The following is a 20,488-nucleotide window of genomic DNA, read 5'->3' as shown; positions in this document are numbered from 1 at the left end:
CTTCTTTATGAAACTCCATAGCCGTTACCCCAGGCTGAGTTAATTGACCCCTGCTAACTGAGCAAAGAGGCACCTATTAAAGTGATGATTCTCTCATATTTAGCAGGGGGAAAGCAACTGGCCCTGTTATCTCAGCATAGCGTCCCTCCCAGTGGCTGTTGCTAGTATCTCCCTTGTGTTTCTTTTTCAGTTGTGAGCCCTTTTGGAGCAGGGATCTATCTATCTATCTATCTATCTATCTATCTATCTATCTATCTATCTATCTATCTATCTACCTACCTACATAAACTGCTTTGGGCACTGTTGTTGAAAAGTGGTATATAAATTTTTTAAAAAACAGCCATGCTTGTAAGCCCAACTACATGAAAACTTAAGTTTCCACTGCATTGCTTTGCTTTGTTTTTGCACTGTACAAAATGTGTCCAGCTGCATGTTAGAATAAAGCATTGACTCTACAATCACCTGTTTTCCACAGCCAGGAGAGTATTTTCTTTTGGGGTTAGAGATCTATTAGAAAAACATAATTGGCCAATAATAGGTTATCAGCAGTCCACAATGTATCTCAGCAGCTGCCGATACAGTGATAGATTGCACACTGCATAGTACTTGGCATTCATGCACATGGTTTTATATTCCCATGTACCAGAAGCCAGGTGCATCCACTCCCCACCAAGACTTAGCTTCCAGAGATCCTGTGCATGGAACTGAACTCTGAAGGATAGCAGCTAAAAAATTTAGCACCCTCGAAATGGGGACAGTAATTTACCAGGGACAGTGACCAGAAAACAGGGGCGCTCCTAGAGTGCATGTATTGGAACATAAGAATCTGCCTTATGCCAAATCAGACCTGTGGCATTGTCGCGTTGTTCTTTTAGATGCCAGGTGAAGACCTTTCTGTTCACTCAGGCTTTTATCAATTGGCTTTTAAAAAGCTTTGAAAATGTATTGTATTTTGTCTTTTCTTGTATTACAATTTGTGTGTCTTGTTTTGTATGCGTTTACTGGATGTTTTTACCATTGTGTTACTGTGTGCCACCCAGAGGACAATTTGTTATGGGGTGGCTAACAAATAACGTTGATTATTATTATATTGACACATTTAGCTCAGTACGGTCCTCATTGGCAGCATCTTGATGAGGTTTCAGGCAGGAATCTTTCTCAGCCCTGTCAGAAGATGACAGGGATTGAAACTGGGAACTAAAGCAGATGCAATACCACTGAGCTCTGCTTCCATCCAAGAACTACTCCAGCTCTTGGATTTACTGCATTGGTGAGCACCACAAGAAGCTGATTGCCATTTTGCATATCAGAGTGCTGCCCTCTTATTAACAACAGTGCCAGGCACAGAACGGGTGCACTGATAACATGAGGATGTGCTTGGATTTGTTCTTTTTGTCTTGTGGTAAAGTAAAGTGTGCTGTCGAGCCGGTGTCGACTCCTGGCGAACACAGAGCCCTGTGGTTGTCTTGGGTAGAATACAGGAGGGGTTTACCATTGCCCTCTCTCGCACAGTATGAGATGATGCCTTTCAGCATCTTCCTATATCGCTGCTGCCCGATAGAGGTGTTACCAGTGGGGATTCGAACCGGCAACCTCTGGCTTGCTAGTCATTTCCCCACTGCGCCACTAGGTGGCAGCAAGCATGAATTGTCCCCTTTGCTAAGCAGGGTCTGCCTGGTTTATATTTGGATGGGAGACTACATGTGAGCACTGAACGATATTCCCCTCAGGGGAAGGAGCCGCTCTGGGAAGAGCAGAAGGTTCCAAGTTCCCTCCCTGGCAGCATCTCCATGATAGGGCTGAGGGAGATTCCTGCCTGTAACCATGAGGAAGCCAGTCTGTGTAGATCAGGGCTGCTCAGCTTTGGACCTCCTGCAGATATGGGCCTATAACTCCCATAATCCCTGGCTATTGGCCACTGTGGCTGGGGATTATGGGAGTTGTAGTCCAAAAACAGCTGGTGGGGGCAAATTTGAGCAGGCCTGTTGTAGATAATACTGAGTTGGATGGACCAATGGTCTGACTCGATATAAGGCAGCTTCCTATGTTCTTAAGATTTACTCAGGGAAAATGAAGCTTGTATATGTCATTACACTTTTCAGTGCTTTGTGTGAGAGATGATAAGGCAGCAAAATGGAGATGGGCGTTGGCACTGGAATGAAAGAGTCTCTGTCTCTTCCAGCATGCCGGCAGGACGCCTCACAGCAGCAAACCTGTGGCGAGGAAGCAGAAAGTTTCTATCCTCATCAGTGCGAGCTGAAAAAATGCTGCTATCGTAACCATACCTGTTACCACCATGTCATTGATGGTAAGACGGAGAGCCTCTTCAGGCAATGCGTGGATAGAGCAAACAATGCACAGGGGTTGCTTATGTGTTGGGCAGTGAGCAGGCAGCCCTTGACAAAGGTTCTTTGGATCTAGGAGCCAGCTCAAAAATTTAGGAGCCGGACAATGGACAGTTGACAAAAATTACCAGACTTTGTAATGGGCATTGTGGAGTGGGATGGTAAATTGACTTCTCTTTATTCCTTTTATAGGCAGCATACTTACAACAGACACTGGGCAGCAGCCTGTGACAAATAAAGATTTTATGGAATAACTCTACCGGTGTCATGGCTCTCTGGCACTGGGATTTGTCACGCCCTGTGGACAGCCATCTTCCTCTGAAGGAAGCACTTCTGTTTCAGGGATATCATGGTTTTTCCAGCACTCATATCAAAATGGGCATAGCCACTCTATGAACCTATTGTGGTTTTATACTTGGGTAACTGTCATGATGTTCCCTCAGAGGATGCTGGGAACTATAATTTGATGACGGTGTAGATTCTTTGCTGGGATGTCCATCACACCCCTCACACAGAACTACGGTTCTCTGAGGTGAAGGAATGACTGTCAAACCAGTTTCAGTCTGTATTTTTATACAATCAGTTGTGACTAGGAAAATATACTTCTTTCTTCCCCAGCTAGGAGTCATTGTGATTTGGAGTGGTATCTGGAATGTGGTTATGCAGGTGTCACAGGCACCTATTGGACAATGCCCATGACATCACTAATGATAAAGAATGCAAACCACTACCCTCCCACCTCTGCATGATATTTTGCCTAACACTTGTGTTCAGTTTGGAAAGAGGAGATTCATAGGGGAGCTGAAATGGACTTGTATATTAAAATCAATTTTTTTAAAAATTCCCCATCCTGAGTTACTTGTCTGTGTGGATGGAGTTATTTTATATGGGGTGTGTGTGTGGGGAAGGGGGGTATCACTCAAACAGGAAACCTCCTTACAGTTTAAATTGGTACCATCCAACAAGAACAGTACCGTGCAATTCTTCCATCAGTGTATCTTTGCTCCAAGTAGTCCAGATGTTGCAATGGGGCCTTAGGTAGATTATCTGTCAAGATCACAAAAGAGCCCTTGAAACTGCCGCAGTTTCAGCTCTCACAACTTGTTGTTGGCTGTGGGCTTCTCCATCACCCACCTTTCTTCATAAAATGAGAGGGAGAGAACAGCCACAGAAGTGTGTCCCTTCAGCAAAGGTCCCTTACTCACCCAGTATACATGCAGACTGAATATTGCAGAGTCTTTGAACTGGACCTTATAAAAGCCAGTTTACACAACCAGCATAATCTGAATGTAAAGCTTTTCCTGGATTGTACCACTTTAGGCTGTAGGGAGTGATGAGTTGTATGTCTGAATGCTCTTCCATAGGGGGAAAATTCCCTGCACTCAGAAAACTAGCCTGTCATGGGAAAGGTCAGGTTGTAGCCTTGACATAGTTTTCTGTGCGCAGGGAATTTTTCCACCATGGAGGAAAATTCAGACACGCAACACCATCGCCACTGCTGCAACTTGAAGTGGTACAATCCAGAGAAAGCTTTTCCCACTTAATTCTGCTGCGTGTACAAACTGTTCCTAGGACTGCCCTACACATGCCAAGATGTGGGTAGGGCATTATACTTTAAGCTAGCCAGATAACCCTGAGTTGGAAAAGCCATCTCTGGATATAAACCATTGTCCATAAGTGTCTTAATTCCAGTGTTGAGTGTGGGAGACCCTAAAGAACCACCCCATTAACCATGACATCTCGGCATCCAGGTGAGAGATCCGCTGTGTAAACAGCTGCCTTTTCCTTGACAGCTGCCAAACAACGTCAGAATGCAGGAATCCTCGGTGGAATCACCGTTGCAGTGGTCCTTATCGGCATGTGTGTCTTTTTCAGCTGGTAGGTGATGGGGCTGTGGGTACCTGCCAGCAGAGTCTGGCTGCTGTTCTGGCTCTAGTAGGTGGAACTCAGGATGAAGCATTTGCTCACTCTCATGATGGATAGACAATATCTGTCGTTTAATTTCCTTGGACTCCTGAGAACATGCAGAATTGAGAGGCCAGCAGATGCTGGGTCCTCCCCACTTCAAAGGAATTATTGTTTGGGACTGTGGAAACGGGCAAGGATGGGCCGTTAAGCACCCAGGAGGCCACAATGTATGTGGCTGGTGGGCTGCATTCAACTGGGTGGGTCACGGGTTGTACTTTGCAAGTCTTATTTCCGGTTGCTCCAAGGGACTCTGGGAAATGGTTGCTCCCAAACATGTAGTTCCCAAGTCAGGAATCCCAAACGTGGAAGTCACCCTATGAGTTCCCTGGAACACAGACCTTGCCCAAAGAAATGTGAGGCTCATTCACATGATCAGAATTTAGGAAGGAGAAGCAGCCTACCCAAGTTTGGAAGCTGTATGCACTCTTGTTTTCTGATGGTGTGCGAGGGAAAAACAAGGTAGGAGGTGCTGCCCATCCTACCCAACAGCTGTACCCAGCCGCTGAATGAGGTAGGAGGAGGAAAAGCCCTCCTACCCAGCGGGAGGCTAGCTGACATTCTCTGCGGGCTGCCTACCTTGGTTTTCCGCCACACACAATCAGAAACTGGGAGGGCATGCAGCTCCCAAACTTGGGTAAAATGCGTCTCCTGCCCAAGTTCTGATTGTGCGGACGAGCTTTTGTATCTCAGCTAAGCCTGCTCTGAGGGAAACTCAGGTCCCTCCAGACTATAATCCTCAACCTTCCCAGAGAATAAGACCATAAGAGAGCCCTGCTGGATCAGGGCAAAGGCCTATCTGTTCAGCTTCCTGTTTTCCATAGTGACGCACCAGATCCCAATAGAAGGCATGCCCCATCTCCTGCTGGTCCTCCCCTGCAACTGGTATGCAGAGGCATACCTCCTCTGAACCTGGAATGTGGGGTGTGTGTGGCCTGGCTCGTAGCCCTCATGCTGTAATCCTTCAGGGCCTACCTCTGACTGAGAGAAACCAGGAGTCCTAGATAAAGATCCAGATGTCACCTCCTCACCAGTGTTCCCTCTAACAAGGATTCCCAGATGCTGTTGACTACAACTCCCATAATCCTCAAGCAAAAGCCATTGTAGTTGGGGATTCTGGGAGCTGTAGGGAGCTGAGAATCCCTGTTAGAGGGAATAATGCTCCTCACTCATTCTTACTGTAATCCAGTAATCTTCAAGCTTTTCAGATCTGGCATCCAGCTTTTACCCTACTCTGTAACATACCTGTAGGACCCAGTTTATTTTCTGTTTTAACATGCATGTTCTCCTTTCTCAATCTCAGGGCCAGGGGTGGTCCCAGATATTTTTCTTCCTGAGGTGAAGGACAATAAGCCAGCGTGGGTTAGTGGTTAGAGTGCTGGACTAGGGCCGGGCAGACCCAAGTTCAAATCCCCATTCAGCCATGAAACTAGCTGGGTGACTCTGGGCCAGTCACTTCTCTCTCAGACTAACCTACTTCACAGGGTTGTTGTGAGGATAAACTTAAGTATGTAGTACACCCCTCTGGGCTCCTTGGAGGAGGAGCGGGATATGAAATGTAAATAAATAAATACATAAATAAATAATAATATGAACTCTCCCCACCATAAGTGGGCACGCTGTATTCTGAGGCCAAGGCAGCATGGTGACGTGTGAGTGCTCCCGGGCAATGGTGACAGGGGTGTTTCTAGAGCAAGTTGTGTGCTTGTGCCCCAGCAGGGTCAGGAGGGGGAAATGAACAGCATGCCCCAGTGGGTGGCATCTGTGGTTTGCTGCCCTTCTCCACCCCTGTGCCAGAGGCGACCGCCTCCTGCTGCCTCATGAAAGGGCTCAGGGCCTTTCCCCGCTATACAGAAATGCTATTTTAACTGCCGAGGGGAACCCTTGGAACTGTAGTTCTGTGGAAGGGAAGAAGTAAAGAATACTTAATACCTCTCCAAAATGACAGTTCCCCAGATATTGTGAGGTGGGAGACCGGAAGCCACAACATTAAATTAAACTCTAAGACAATTAGTTGTGAAGCACTAATGATTTGCTGTGTGGACATACTCTTTCTCCTTCTCTCCCCAACCCACCGTCTTTCTACTGCTGCTCAAAATCGATCGATCGATCGATTGATAGATCCATCCTGTGGTGCCATCAGCATGTCCCACCGCAGGTTCAGGCCAGCGTTCCCTGTAACAGGGATTCCCAGATGTTGTTGACTACAACCCTCAGAATCCCCAACCAATGTCCATTGCAGCTGGGGGTGCTGGGAGTTGTAGTCAACAACATCTGGGAATCCCTGTTACAGGGAACGCTGGTTCAGGCCATGACAAGCTTGTGACTGCTGGCTCACTAGCAGAAGACCAGTGCTCTAGTCTGCTATGCCATGGGTTTCCACAGGACGAAACAAGCTACCTACTCCCTAGTGGTTAGGGTAGTTGCTCCCCCACCCCCAGCTAGTGCCATCCCATGAAATTGATTGCCAGGAAATCTAGGACCAACAAACGGAAGTACTTTTTCACACAACGCATAATCAGCTTGTGGAATTCTCTGCCACAAGATGTGGTGACAGCCAACAACCTGGATGGCTTTAAGAGGGGTTTGGATAACTTAATAGAGTAGAGGTGTATCAACGGCTACTAGTCGGAAGGCTAAAGGCCACCTCCAGCCTCAAAGGCAGGACGCCTCTAAGTACCAGTTGCTGGGGAGTAACAGCAGGAGAAAGGGCATGCCCTCAATTCCTGCCTGTGGCTTCCAGTGGCATCTGGTGGGCCACTGTGTGAAACAGGATGCTGGACTAGATGGGCCTTGGGCCTGATCCAGCAGGGCTGTTCTTATGTTCTTATGTGTGTGTGTTCAAATGTACATCAATCCAGAGGTGAGCCCACTACATAAGTACACTCGTCCCATTTTTGACACATGAACTATCTTCCCATTCAGACTGGAATTGGGGGAGGCCTGCTCTGGTTTGGAACAAGAGGCAGTTTTGCATCACATTCATTGGCCAGCCTGTGTATCAATCATGAAGGTCCACCTGCCCCTCCCCCAGCAGTTTTCAGAGTACAGAAAAACTTTTGGGGGAAAGCTTGAAAATGAAATAAAATGCTGCACAGATGTCTGGGTAAATAATAATGCCCATGCTTGGAGAAGGGTGGGGGAAACAGTGGACCGTTGCCTGAGGCATGGGTGAGGGGCAGCGGTCAGCTTTTGATCAGGAGCCAAGGACATTGTGTCAATACATTGGCACTGAGAGAGGGAAAGCGCTGGCTCCAAGCGAAAAGTTCTTACACACACTCCTCTTTTCAAGGGTGTCTATATGCAGCCATAGACTCTCACCCCACCTCACCCCAGAGCCCCTTAAGGTTTGGCCTGCATTCCAGATGCCCCCCTGTGACCCCTGTATCCTGATGTGCTTCTCTCTCATACAGGAAGTTTAAGGAGGTCCAGAGGAAGGAAAGAGAGTCTGAAGCCCCGCGGAGTGAGGGCGAAATGGCCGATTATCTCGTCCGACTACTGGATGAAGAAAGTGAGGTGGAAGAGGAACAGCAGCCTCCGATGCAACGTGATATGGATTCCTGGCCACCACGAAAAGGGTCTGTTGCACCACCGGACTGGAGCCCAGAACGGCCAGGGATAATGAGAGGAGCAGGGCCGCCCATGTGGAGTCCAGAAGAGAGCCCAGAACCACTGCAGCCAGTAGGGGAGCTAGAGGGGAAGATGGCGCAGAAGCCAGGGCCAGAACCACTCTTGCCGCCACCGCCTCCATCACCGCCACCAGGGGCAGCACCACCACCACCAGCAGACCCAGGGCCAGGACCTTCCCCAGCACCAGGAGTGGCACCCCCGCCGCCGCCACCAGGAGCGGCACCCCCGCCGCCACCAGGAGCAGCACCCCCGCCGCCACCAGGGGCCGCTCCCCCGCCACCACCAGGGGCCGCTCCCCCGCCACCACCAGGGGCTGCTCCACCACCAGTACCAGGGGGTGCACCACCTGCGGCACCAGGGGGTGCGCCACTACCACCTCCAGGGGGCGCGCCACCACCACCTCCAGGGGGCGCACCACCTCCGGCACCAGGGGGCGCACCACCACCACCACCAGGGGGTGCACCACCACCTCCAGGGGGCGCACCACCGCCGGCACCAGGAGCGGCACCCCCGCCGCCACCAGGGGGAGCACCACCGCCGGCACCACCAGGGGGAGCACCACCGGCACCACCAGGGGGTGCACCTCCACCGGCACCAGGGGGCGCACCACCGCCAGCACCACCGCCATAACTGCACCATAACTGCCAAGTGCAGCAGGATAACAATCCAATATTGCGATCCCCATATACCTTTACCTCTAACAGTAAAAGAGTTTAGTTTTTTCATGCATTATGGTCACCCTGTCCTGATCTGGTAGCACTGTTCCCCTTCCAGAGAACCCCGGAATCCTGGTTTCCAGCCGCCTCACTGCACCCCCTCCCCACTGCCCTTCCCAATCCCATCTACATCTCCTGTAGCATCCATGACAAGTAGAAATTCCACAGAAAGCAGCTTTTTTGATGACTGCATCATCATGGTTGCACTTCTGGCAGCTGTGTGGCTGTTAAAGACACAGGCGTAGCCCTGCCATTTCCCCTGGAATTTAGGGTAGCCCCCGGATTTTGGTTCCTCCACCCAGCTGCCAAATTCCACCCAGATTTCCCCAGATTTCAAATGCGCCACCCGGTTTGCCCGGATTTTATTCTGGATCTGATCACATGGGAGGGAAGAGGAGGAGGGGAAAGAAAGGAAGGCTCTGCGAATTTGCCTCCTGCCATTGGCTCCACAGTTTCTCCACAGTCGTTGGTTTGTTTTATTGTTCTAAACCACTTAGAGACTGGGGTAGTGGCAGGCAGTATACAAATCTGTCAAATAAATAAAATGCAAATTAGTTGCTGCACAATTTGCATAATATGCAAATCAGGTCACCTGGATTTGGGAAGCTTGAATATGGCAACCCTACACAGGAGCCCTCCTGGCAGGGTGAAATTGGTGGGGAAGGCTGAGAACTCAGCTTGCAGCAGAAATACACAAATGGAAACCTTGTTCCCAAAAAGAAGGATTTTTGAAATGTAAAGCAAGATTCACACAAAGGGATCCTTGATGCAGATGGATATGGCTACAGGTCAGAGCGATGGAGGAGGGAGTCTAGTGTCCTTTTCCTGGTATGTGGAAGAGGGGGTGTCCAAGGTCAGCTGCAGCCCCAGTGGAAGAACATGATCCACACTAGTGAGTCCGTCTACGCTGCATGTAGACCAGAGCATCTTCCAGTATCTTAAGACCGGCCATCTGCAAAAGAGAAGGATGGAGGATTGGAACAAGGAAGGGGGTTCTTTGGCATCCTCTAACTTTGGCAAGGGAGACCTGGATACTCTAGAGCCCTATTCAGACATTATGTTGTGCCTGCATTCAGATGTCTGAACACAGGTCCATGTGTTTGAATGACAGTAAAGGTAAAGTGTGCCGTGGAGTCAGTGTCGACTCCTGGCGACCACAGAGCCCTGTGGTTGTCTTTGATAGAATACAGGAGGGGTTTACTATTGCCACCTCCTGTGCAGTATGAGATGATGCCTTTCAGCCTCTTCCTATATCGCTGCTGCCCGAAATAGGTACCAGTGGGGATTCGAACCAGCAACCTCATGCTTGTTAGGCAAGTTATTTCCCGCTGCACATCTCTGTTCATTTCAAAAGTGAACCTGTGTAAAGGTCTCTCAAATGCAGGGTGCAGATAGGAAAGCCCTATTTACACGTTTCGTGCAACCCTCATACAATGAGTGTATAGCATAGACAGGTACAGATCTAGACACAGGTACAGTTATTCCCACATTATACTGAATGCAGGCACAGCAGTGCACTTTCTATATGAACCAGGCATTTGAGGGGCCTGTACCCAGGTTAACATTTTAAAGGGATGCAGGTACAGTCATTCATACAAAAACCTGTCCCTGTGTATTGACATCTGTACACTCATACAACATAATGTCTGAATAAGGATAAAGTGTACTGCTGTACCTGCACTCAACACAACATGTGAATAATTGTACATTCTGCACAGACGGAATGCATGTTGAACATGTGATTAGTGCTTAGGTTAGGGCCAGATCAGGGGGAAAGAGGGAATTCAAACTTAGGAAACAACATGCCTGGGTTAGAGTATGATGCTGCAAGGCCCAGGGCACATATGTGCTTTGTATGGTTGCCAACGTTTTTGTAGCTATGCTTTTAACAACAACTTGATCTGCAGATATTAGTAACGGAGGGTGTTTCTTTCCGTGTCATGAAAAGCTTCGCCTGACATTAACAGTGGCTTCATCGACAGAAGTAACTCCAAGAGCAGTCTTCCCCCTGCTGCAGACTTAGACTTGGAGAAAAAGAGGAATAGACTGTTGTGAGACCCCCGTGAGGCCATTTATCTCAGGGCAACAATGAAGTGGCACAGAGGTGGTAGAAGCAGAACTGGGGGGAAATGGGCTGGTGCAGGTGTGGTGGACGGACCGCAGAAGTGTAGCCGGAGGGGTGTAGGAGCCAAGCAGGGAGAAAGAGGGCTAGGAAGAGTGGAGTGGGTCTACCCAATGAGGTTTCTAGTTCTGGGAAGGGGAGCAATTAAACTCCTATCCATTTTGAGAGCCAGGGTGGTCTAGATAGTTGGAATGTTCCAGGTTCAAATCCCCTGGTTCATCCATGAAGTGAGGCCATTAAGCTAATTGTGTGACCTGACCCCTGGCTCAGGCATGGTCTCTCAGCTTAACCTACTTCCTGACAATGTTGTGAGGTAAAATGAGGGGAGGGGTTGTGTGTATGGTGTCTTGAGCTCGTCGGAGAAAGGGTAAGACTGCCTCCCTCTGCAGTCTCATGACAGATACTATAAAAATATAAAATGGAGCAGGGGGTGGTGGGATTTTGTGACATTCAAGCAGAGGTGCACCGAGCTAATTTTGGAGCCTGAACCTAAAGGCCTTTGGAAGACCTCCCCCCCACCCGCTGCAAAGTTAAGCATCACACACACACACACACAGACACCCCGTGACACATGAAATATTTTTAAAATGTGGGTTCTCGAGGGCACAAACAGCAACTGATCTCACAGGAACATCAGAATATAAAACAGGCATCTTTATGCAAATATGTATTAGCAGAAACATTTCAAAACACAACATCTTCCCATCCCACACATTTCTTTCCCCGCTCCCCCTTCTGTCTCTAAAGCAGAGGTCATGCTTAGCCGCCAGGCACAGGTCACAGTCACACTGGGCTGCCAGGCACAGTGCAGGCCGGCAGCGCAGCAGCCACAGCACTCGGGACAGACTAAAGAGGATTTGGGGGCCCCCTGGGGGGGTGTAGAGGCCCTGGACTTCGGTCTGGCAGTCCAGGGGTAAGAGCGCCTCTGAGTTCAAGCCACATTGTCCTAGGCCTGGCCTGGCCGATTTGTGACCACCACCCAGAACAGAATGGCTGACATCCTCCTGACTAAATGTACTTGAGGGAGTCCCACTGAAATGAAAAGGAATTCCTGGAGTAAATTTAATTAGGATGTTGGGCAGTGGTAGTTAGTGGGGCAAGTGGGGCAGGAAGAATGACAGTCTCTTGTTTCGTCCAGATAGAAAAACAACATCTGCTGCCCCTGGTTTTAGGCCATGTAGCCTTGAAAGTTTAATGAAGGCATTGAAAAGGGAACAAACGTGAGAAGGGGAGTTGCAAAACAGAAGAGAGAACAGAGCTGTAGTTCTCAGCATGAAGAGCTCTCCTTTAAGAAGCCAAGGGCTCCTCCCCGAGCCTAGCACCATGTTTCCAACAGAGGCTAGCTGCCTCCCATGTTACAGGGGTTCCCAACCTTAGGTCCCCAGATGTTGTTGGACTACAGCTCCCACCAGCCATTGTGGCTGGGGATGATGGGAGTTGTAGTCCAACAATGCCTGAGGACTCAAGGTTGAGAACCCCTGTAATTTTATATGTCCCCAGCATCTGCCATTCAGGGGTAGTTTAGTTTATCCTAAATCAGTCCTTTTAACATTAACAGCTACAGCTTATCTTCATGTTTTAAGATTGCTCCTTTTACAAAAGAAAGAAAGCAGGGCTTCTACCAGCAGGCTGAAATGGGAACAAGTGCAGCTTCTCATAGCACAGAGAGTTTTGCCAGCTGAATTTCTGCCTGTCGTGCAGCTGTTAAAAGCAGGAAATAAATGCATACAGCTGTTAAAAGCAGGAAATAAAGGTGGAAATGCTACATTTAATTTTAACTGATAGGCCGAGAACATCTGCATAGCACATCAACAATTTGGTGCTGAGTCCTGAAATCCTTTCTTAGTTAGGTACATAGGAAGCTGCCTACATGGAGTCAGACCGTGGGTCCATCTAGCTCAGTATTGTCTATACTGACTGGCAGTGGTTCACCAAGGTTTCAGGCAGGAGCCTCTCGCAGCCCTACCTAACATCTCAGGGATTGAACCTGGGGCCTTCTGCGTGCAAAGCAGATGCTCTACCACTGAACTTACAGCCACATCCCCTTGATTGCAGTTATTTACTATATTATATATTATTTATTAATTTAGTGTTCAGTTTTTATACTGCCTTTCATAACGCATCTCAAGGCAGTTTACAAAAGTTAAAATACAATAACATTCTGTAAAAGATTTTTAAAAAACATTTAAAACCTTAAAATCAATTAAACATTAAAACCATAAAACCCCAAGAAACAATTAAAAAGAAACAAGCAAGAAAGCTGAGAAACCTGGCAGCCTCTAGGAGGTAAAAGCCAGAGTAAATAAAAAGACATTTAGTAAATAAGAAGACATTTAAAAAAACAGCCACAGCTGTCACAGAGCGAACATTCACTGGGAAAGCATTCCAGAGTCTGGGGGCAACAACAGTGAAGGCCCTGTCCCGTGTGCACGACAATCTAGCCTTTCTCAATGTCACCACGTGGAGCAAAGGCCCCCCTGACGATCTTGTTGGGTGGGCAGAAACCCTGGGAAGCAGGCGGTCCTTCAGGTATCCAGGACCCAAATCATTGTGTTTTAAAGATAATAACCAGCACCTTGAATTGGATCTGGAAACAACGTGGCAACCAGCTCTTTCAGAATAGGTGTAACTAGCTTAACTTGTGCAGAGCATCTGTGCACTAGTACTTGTTTGCTCCCCTCACCCACTGCCACAGCCCTCCTCACCTCAGAGATCTCTCCACTCCTGCTCCATCCCCTAAGCCCTCACCCACTTGGTCGCAGCTGCAGCATTGCTGGCGCCTATTGGCCAAGCTGCAGCCCCCTATCCCCAGAGACCTCTCCACTCTCACCCAAGTCCTGCTCCTCCCCTCAGCAGCAGCAGCAGTGGTTGACCGGGCTCTTCCCCACTGCCACCACCGCTATGGCCGCTCGTTCCCCTGAGGCCGCTGACAGGCCCAGGTCCGTCCCTTGCCTGCCTGCCTGCCTCCTTCCGGAATGGCTTTGGTAGCCCCAAACAGCAGCAGTGGTTGACTGGGACCTTCCTTGCTGCCGCTGCCACCATAACCACTCGTTCCCCTCAGGCTGCTGACAGGCTTGTGCCAGTCCCTCGCCCTTCCTTCTCTCTCTCTTCCCCTCCCTTCTTTGTCTCTCTCTCTCCTCCACTTGCTCTTCGCCTCTGTCTTTCTTCCCCCTCCCTTCTTTCTTTCTTTCTCTCTTTCTCTCTCTCTCTCCCTTCAAGAGTTAACAGTTCTTGTTCATCTTGTTTCCTCATCTAATTCACACAACAGCAGCCTCCTTCTCTTAAAGGGGTTCTTTCCTCCCTCACAACCCCTCTCTTCACAGACCCCTGCCCACTATCCTTTTAGATGCCTCTCCTCTACGATCAAGAACATCTTCCGACCAGTAACAGTTGCATTCCAACTGACCTTAACCATCACAGGCTCCTCCTCCCTATCTGCATATGGAATCCCCACTGCCCAATCAGGTGCTTCTGTTTGTGAACTCTCGTGAGAGCTGCCACACACAGGATTAGCCATGGGTGTGCCTTAGAGAATTATATATATATAAGATATGTTCTGAGTAAGCAATTCCAGAGAGAAACCTGGCAGCTGCATTCTGCACCAACTGAAGTTTCTGAATATTCTTCAAGGGCAGCCCCACGCAGAGTGCATTGCAGTAATGCAGCTGTGACGTGACTAAGGCACGGGCAACCATGGCCAGATCTGCCTTCTTGAGAAAGGAAGCTGGTGCACTAGCTGAAGCTATGCAAAGGCACATTCCAGGCCACCGCCTCCACCTGAGCATCCAAAGATGGGAGCTGGGTCCAGCAACATATCTCCCACCCACTCCCACTCCATTATTATGAATATATAAAGCGGCACATCAGTCCTTTCAGCCCAGTACTCTCTTTTGACTGGGTGCAGTTCTTCAGGGCCTCAGGTAAAGTCCACACCCCCTACCAGAACGCTTTTTTTACAGGAGATGCTAGGGAGTGAATTTAGGATCTTGTGCATACAAAACATATGCCTACTACTGAGCTATAGGCCCTCCCAGTTCTTTATCAGACAGACAAGACATGGACAGGTGAAAAAGCAAGGTATTGCCAATAGACCAGGGGATGAGGAAGTAATGGTGAGATACAACTGGAAGTAACACAGGAAGCTTCAAAACACCATGGATGACCAGATGCTGAGAAGGACAGGGCTCCTCTGCTTTTAATAACTGTGCAGGAGATACTATTTTGGCCGATTACTATCACTATATTACTATTACTTCTTCTGCATAATCCCCACTGCACATTATGGTCATCTTGAGAGGTCCGCCTCCAGCTGCCACTGGTTCGTCTGGTGGCGACTCAGGATCGGGCATTCTCTGCAGTTACTCCTAGGCTGTGGAATAAGCTCCCTGCAGATATCTGAGGCTTAACTACATTACTGGCCTTCAAGAGAGCCCTTAAGACTTTTTTTTTTTTAATGTCTGCCCTTCCAGGGTGTTTGAACTGTTTATAAATCATTTAAAACTGTTTATATAATTTTAGTTTTTGTTTTGTTGATTTTAATTATGTTTCTATTTTGCTTGTTGTGAACCTCCTAGAACTGACAGAAATATAATAAAATAAAACAATAAATATTTCTTACATACCGCTTTTCAACAAAAAAAAGTTCTCAAAGCGGTTTGCATTGAAAATAATAATAAAATAATATGAAGAAGAACATTCCCTGTCCCCAAAGGGCTCTAAAGGACACACAAAGTAGACACCAGCAACAGCCACTGGAAGGATGGGGCTGAATAGTTGCTATTAAATATAAGAGAATCTCCACTTTGAAAGGTGGCTCTTTATTTAGGAGGGACGCCAGATAGGGGTGTGCATAGACTGTTTGGCGTGGTTTGGTCCGAATTTGGACCGAACTATGGCAAAGTGAACTGGTTTTATTGAACTGATCAGCTGGGCTGGTCGGTTTGACAGACCAGTTCAAACCAGTTCGAAATGGTTTGCGATCGAACCACTCAGACAAGGCCACTGGAGAGGAGAGCTGGTCTTGTGGTAGCAAGCATGACTTGTCCCCATAGCTAAGCAGGGTCTGCCCTGGTTGCATATGAAAAGGAGACTTGATGTGTGAGCACTGCAAGATATTCCCCTCAGGGGATGAAGCTGCTCTGGGAAGAGCAGAAGGTTTCAAGTTCCCTCCCTGGCAGCATCTCCAAGATAAGGCTGAGAGAGATCCCTGCCTGCAACCTTGGAGAAGCTGCTGCCAGTCTGTGAAGACAATACTGAGCTAGATAGACCAATGGTCTGACTCAGTATATGGCAGTTTCCTATGTTCCTATGTTCAGTTCATGGCGGTCTGGTTCGCGAGCGCCAGATGCAGATGCCAGATGCCAGATGCAGCATATCCAGGGTGGGAAAAACTGCAGCTAGTCACCCTGCATCTCAGTTCACACTCTTGCATTCCGTGTCAATTAATCCAAAATAAATCCACAATCACAATCTCCATAAACATGCATTTAAAAGGTCAGGAAAATCCAGCTTTTTGCTGCTTTTCAACCAATCCGATGGCAGGTATGGTTAAAAGAGGATGCCAAGGGGCGAAGTGTGCACATGGCATTTTCTGCTGAAGGAATAGGGGAGTGGGACAAATGTTAGCGGACCAGCAATAAGGCCAGATGGCTGCTGGGATTTCCAACTTCTCTTACGTTTTTAACAGCAATTTGATGTGCAGAAATCAACAGGGGAGGGGTTTTTTGCATGGAGAGAAAAAATGACCTGAGCATCAAGCATACATGTCACAACAAGGCACAGCAACAGTGGCTGGCTGAAAAGTTGACCATCACAGTGGTTTTGGGGAATAGGCCGGGGGGGGGGGGACAGGAGGCCAGCTTAAGCAAGGGGGTGGGGGAGCCACTTTACCTCTATGCTGCTTCCCAGTTGCTTGACACCGTCCTCATGGCCAGCCCACTAGCTTGGCGTCGAGACCATGTCCTGGAGATCTTCCTGGCAAGCCGGGCCAGTGTGCCACCCTTGGCACCATAATCCCTTGCGAGTTCTTCTGGGGCGATCTCGATGTTGCCCGTGTACCACATGATCCAGCCCAACAGGCTCAAGAACACCAGCACGGCCCCCGAGTAGATCAGAAGGTCCCCAAAATCCCTGCCCCGGAGCCGCAGCCGGGCAAAGATGCCTGTCAGCAGTGCCCCTGTGCCTGCTGCGTCCATGAGCACTGCGAAGGCCAGGGCCAACCGGCAGCGGCCCAATCCTGAGGAGGCCATGGGGTGGGGGGGTCCGTCGATGGGGGTCAGTCTACTGTGGCACGTGCCTGAGCGGGCAGCCCCGTGAGGTTAGAGATGGGGACAGTGCAGAAGGTTTGGGGGGGCGGGGGGAGAAGTTCACAGAGGTAATTACAAGGAAGGAGCCGTTTCAGAGGACAGAAGGGGCCCAGGAGGTTGGTCCCCAGACAAAACCTGATCAGTTGTCCTGAGAGGAAGGAGAAAGAAGAGAGGAAGAAGTGCAGCAGGAAAGGTGAGCAGCCTACAAAGGTCCAGGGAAGAAAGAAAAGGAGTGGCTCGGGTGAGAGACCCAGAAAAGCTGTCCAACCAGTTTCAGAAGGGGAGGGACCAAAACTCAGGTATCAGAGGAATTAACTCTGCCTTACCCTCTGAAGCCAGAAATCCTAGGTCCCAAGTACTGTTCCCTTTACTTTGTTTCCATCTGTGTGCAGAATGAGTTTTGTTCTGGGCAGCAGTATCAAGGCAGAGTGCACGCACATGTATACAGAGTGGGGTCTTCCTGATTCAAACTGATCTAAAATTTGGAGCTAAAATTAACTGAGTTGACATCAACAAACTTGTATGCATGCACACACGTGCATGCCTTAGAGGGAACATTGCCAAGGCTCCCTGAGTTCAGCGATACAAAACCCCTTCCAGGGAATCTTGGTGCCTCTACACTGAGACCCTTTCCCTGCTAGATACCCCCATCCCCACATTATCTGGGAATCCTGGATATTTAGTTTCCCTTCCTCTTACTGTTTGACACAATTTATCCTGCTTTTGAATAAGTGTGTGTGTGTGCGTGTGTGTAAAGGAGGTGGCAGTTCTTGGTTCTCTGATACTCTTTTCTAGCCTACAGATCCCTCATTCCCTTGCAGAGGACCCAGGTGTCCTGGCCTCTCCTTCTCCTCCCTTCATGGCAGGCAGAGCAAGTCATAAAAAGAACCTCACCCTTTAAGAACCTTTCAGGCACACATACCTCTAGTGTGTGTCTGCCCAATCACACTAACACATCCAAAGCTTCCTGCTCACCTTTGTTTGCAATCCAATCAGAGGCCAGGGAAAAGTTGGAAGGGGCGTGGTCGTGGTGATACTGTTAAGTATGGGTACTATTTACAGCCTTTGGCGTGCAGGAATTCATTGTGCTTTTTAAGCCTGCTATATTTAAAGGCGGTACCTTGGCAGGAATAATTCCATTAGTCCTAAACAAACTTACTAGGCCCCAAGCCCCAGTGAATGCTTATTGTAAACATGCTTAGGATCACATCTCGTATCTCTTCTCCTCCACCCAAAGTAACTGAACAGCAATTTTGCTTTCATAGGTGAGAGCACTGGAGCTCAGATGGAGATTCCTGCTGTCCATTTGCATGCTGGTAATGGGTGTGATTCTATGCTTTGTGCCCTATTGGGTTGCTAGCAACCTGGAAAAGAGTTTTCATTTGCCCTAATGTCCAGGGTGTCTTGCATAGGGCAGAAGGGGAATAATTCCTTTCTATCCCCCACGCCACCTCCGAAATTACACTGAATAGATTTGTCACAGTACCTAAAATTCATCACAGGTAGCCTGATCCTAGGCATGTTTAGTAAACATTGTTTACTCAGAAGTCCAAGTTCAGTAGGACTTACTGTTAAGCAAGGATGTCTCAATGCAGGGGTTCTCAAACTTGGGTCCCCAGATGTCGTTGGACTACAACTCTCATCATCCCTAGGCACAAAGCCCATTGTGGTTGGGGATGATGGGAGCTGTAGTCCAAGATCTTCTGGGGAACCAAAACTGGGAACCCCCTGGTTTAAGCTACAAGAGCTTGAATAGTGTTGCCCAAGGGGCATGACCCCCATGGTTGCAGCACAACTGTGGCTGGGGATGATGGGAATTGTAGTCCAACATCATCTGGGGACCCAAAGTGTGGAACCCCTGATTTAAGCTGCAAAGGCTTGAATTGTGTTGCCCCAGTGGCATGACTGGGCTTCCGCATGGCTGGATCTCACACCACCCTGGTATCAACAGGATCACATGCAAAGGTAACACGTCAGCTCTGCAAGTCCCCAGGGAAGTGTGGTGGCACTGATGTGGGAATTTCCCACATGAGCTGCATGTCTCACGGGATCCTGTTATTTCTGCAAGGGATGTAGCCACAGGGAAGCAGCAAAGATACCATTCTGACAACCCATGAATCAAGCCTTTGTAGCCTGTAGCCACACAGTTAAGTACCTCTCATTGGCCCCATTTCTGTGTGACACGGGTTTCTACAATGCCATGAAATCCAATGGATTTCAGGACACCAGTGTTCTCTTTAAAAGAAAAGAAAAGAGGAGGATCATTCAGGCAACTCTGTTCTGAACATATATACTAATACATTGATCTTCGTAGCTATTTTAAACTGGAAACACTTGGGGGCCAGGCCTCTAGCTCCCTGAGAGAAATAAAATGATTTGCATTTTAAACAAATGTTGTTCTTCATTTCCCCCTTACTGAAATGGTCTCTTTTTCCGTTCGGCCTGACAAAAACCTCTGTCAAGCTCAGAAGAGTGCATGCTTCTCTCCCAGACAAAAATGTGTCAAATAAAAGGCACTGTGTGCATTGTACTTTCTGTAAGAAAGTGCATTGAAGCAGCTTTGGCTTAGATATTTGGGAACAAGATTTAAGATTCTCCTTTCCCGCATCAGTCACAGACTCACTGCTTGGTTTTGGATAGAAAGCTATTCTTAGGCTTCAGTATCCATATCGGTAAAATGGGAACAGTTGTTGTAGGGAGATTGTGAAGAATTTGTTTCCAAACTATAGCCCAGCTTTCATCAAAGCAACAGCATTCATCAAAGCAACAAGAATATCACAGAACAACTGTATAAACCATGAGGCAGAATTCAGCAAAACTTATTGACAACTAACACTCTGATCCTCTGCATCTTTATTCAGAAGTCCCTCTTAGTTCAATGGGTCTACTATCTATTACTATTATTCTTACATCTGAAGAAGTGGACTAGTCCATAACAGATTCGAAACCAAAAGGAGTCTTGTGCTATTTTGAAGACTAATGGATTTATTTCTAGAATAAATCAATGAGTCATAGGAACATAGGAAGCTGCCTTATACCGAGTGGGACCATTAAGTCTATCTAACTCAGTATTGTGACTGGCAGCGGCTTCTCTAAGGCTGCAAGCAGGAATTTATCTCATCCCTAACATGAAGATGCCGGGGAGGGAACTTGGAACCTTCTGCATGCAGATGCTCTTCCCAGAGTGGCCCGATTGCCTAAGGGGAATATCTTACAGTGCTCACAAGTAGTCTCCCATTCAAATGCAAAGCAGGGTGGACCCTGCTTAGCAAAGGGGACAATGCATGCTTGCCATCACAAGACCAGCTTGTGAGCTGGGACAGTAGCAAAAGATCCTTTTGATTTTTAGATATTGCTGTACAAGAGACGGTAGCAATCCTCTCCATGCTTTCTTGGGAGCAAGCT

General features: G+C 48.2%; 2 protein-coding genes across 3 annotated transcripts in view; one reads left to right on the top strand and one right to left on the bottom strand.

Moving 5' to 3' along the window:
• The window catches only part of LOC128332085 (uncharacterized), a 36,450-nt gene extending 27,783 nt beyond the window's left edge, over positions 1–8,667 (top strand). Inside the window, exons 4-6 of the mRNA XM_053266353.1 lie at positions 2,183–2,308; positions 4,139–4,223; positions 7,724–8,667. Coding sequence (XP_053122328.1) covers positions 2,183–2,308; positions 4,139–4,223; positions 7,724–8,570 — 1,058 coding nt within the window. The 3' untranslated portion in view covers positions 8,571–8,667. The remainder of the gene's footprint in view (positions 1–2,182; positions 2,309–4,138; positions 4,224–7,723) is intronic.
• Positions 8,668–9,002: 335 nt separating this feature from the next.
• Positions 9,003–17,286, bottom strand: TMEM238 (transmembrane protein 238). Of its 2 annotated transcripts, none has more exons than XR_008310552.1 (2): positions 13,354–14,147; positions 9,003–9,608 (listed from the first exon to the last, which is right to left on the bottom strand). XR_008310552.1 is itself a non-coding variant. In XM_053266354.1 (2 exons), the coding sequence occupies exon 1, from the start codon at positions 17,024–17,026 to the stop codon at positions 16,670–16,672; it is 357 nt and encodes a 118-aa protein (XP_053122329.1). In that variant the 5' UTR covers positions 17,027–17,286; the 3' UTR covers positions 9,003–9,608; positions 16,668–16,669. The 2 variants fall into 2 exon arrangements, 1 of the variants encoding a protein (XP_053122329.1); XM_053266354.1 differs by lacking the exon at positions 13,354–14,147 and adding an exon at positions 16,668–17,286.
• Positions 17,287–20,488: the final 3,202 nt, after the last annotated feature.

This window comes from Hemicordylus capensis, chromosome 6 (genome assembly GCF_027244095.1).
Source record: "Hemicordylus capensis ecotype Gifberg chromosome 6, rHemCap1.1.pri, whole genome shotgun sequence".
Classification (NCBI taxonomy): domain Eukaryota; kingdom Metazoa; phylum Chordata; class Lepidosauria; order Squamata; family Cordylidae; genus Hemicordylus; species Hemicordylus capensis.
The sequence above is the reverse complement of the archived record's forward strand: the minus strand, read 5'-3'. Positions and strand labels throughout refer to the sequence as shown.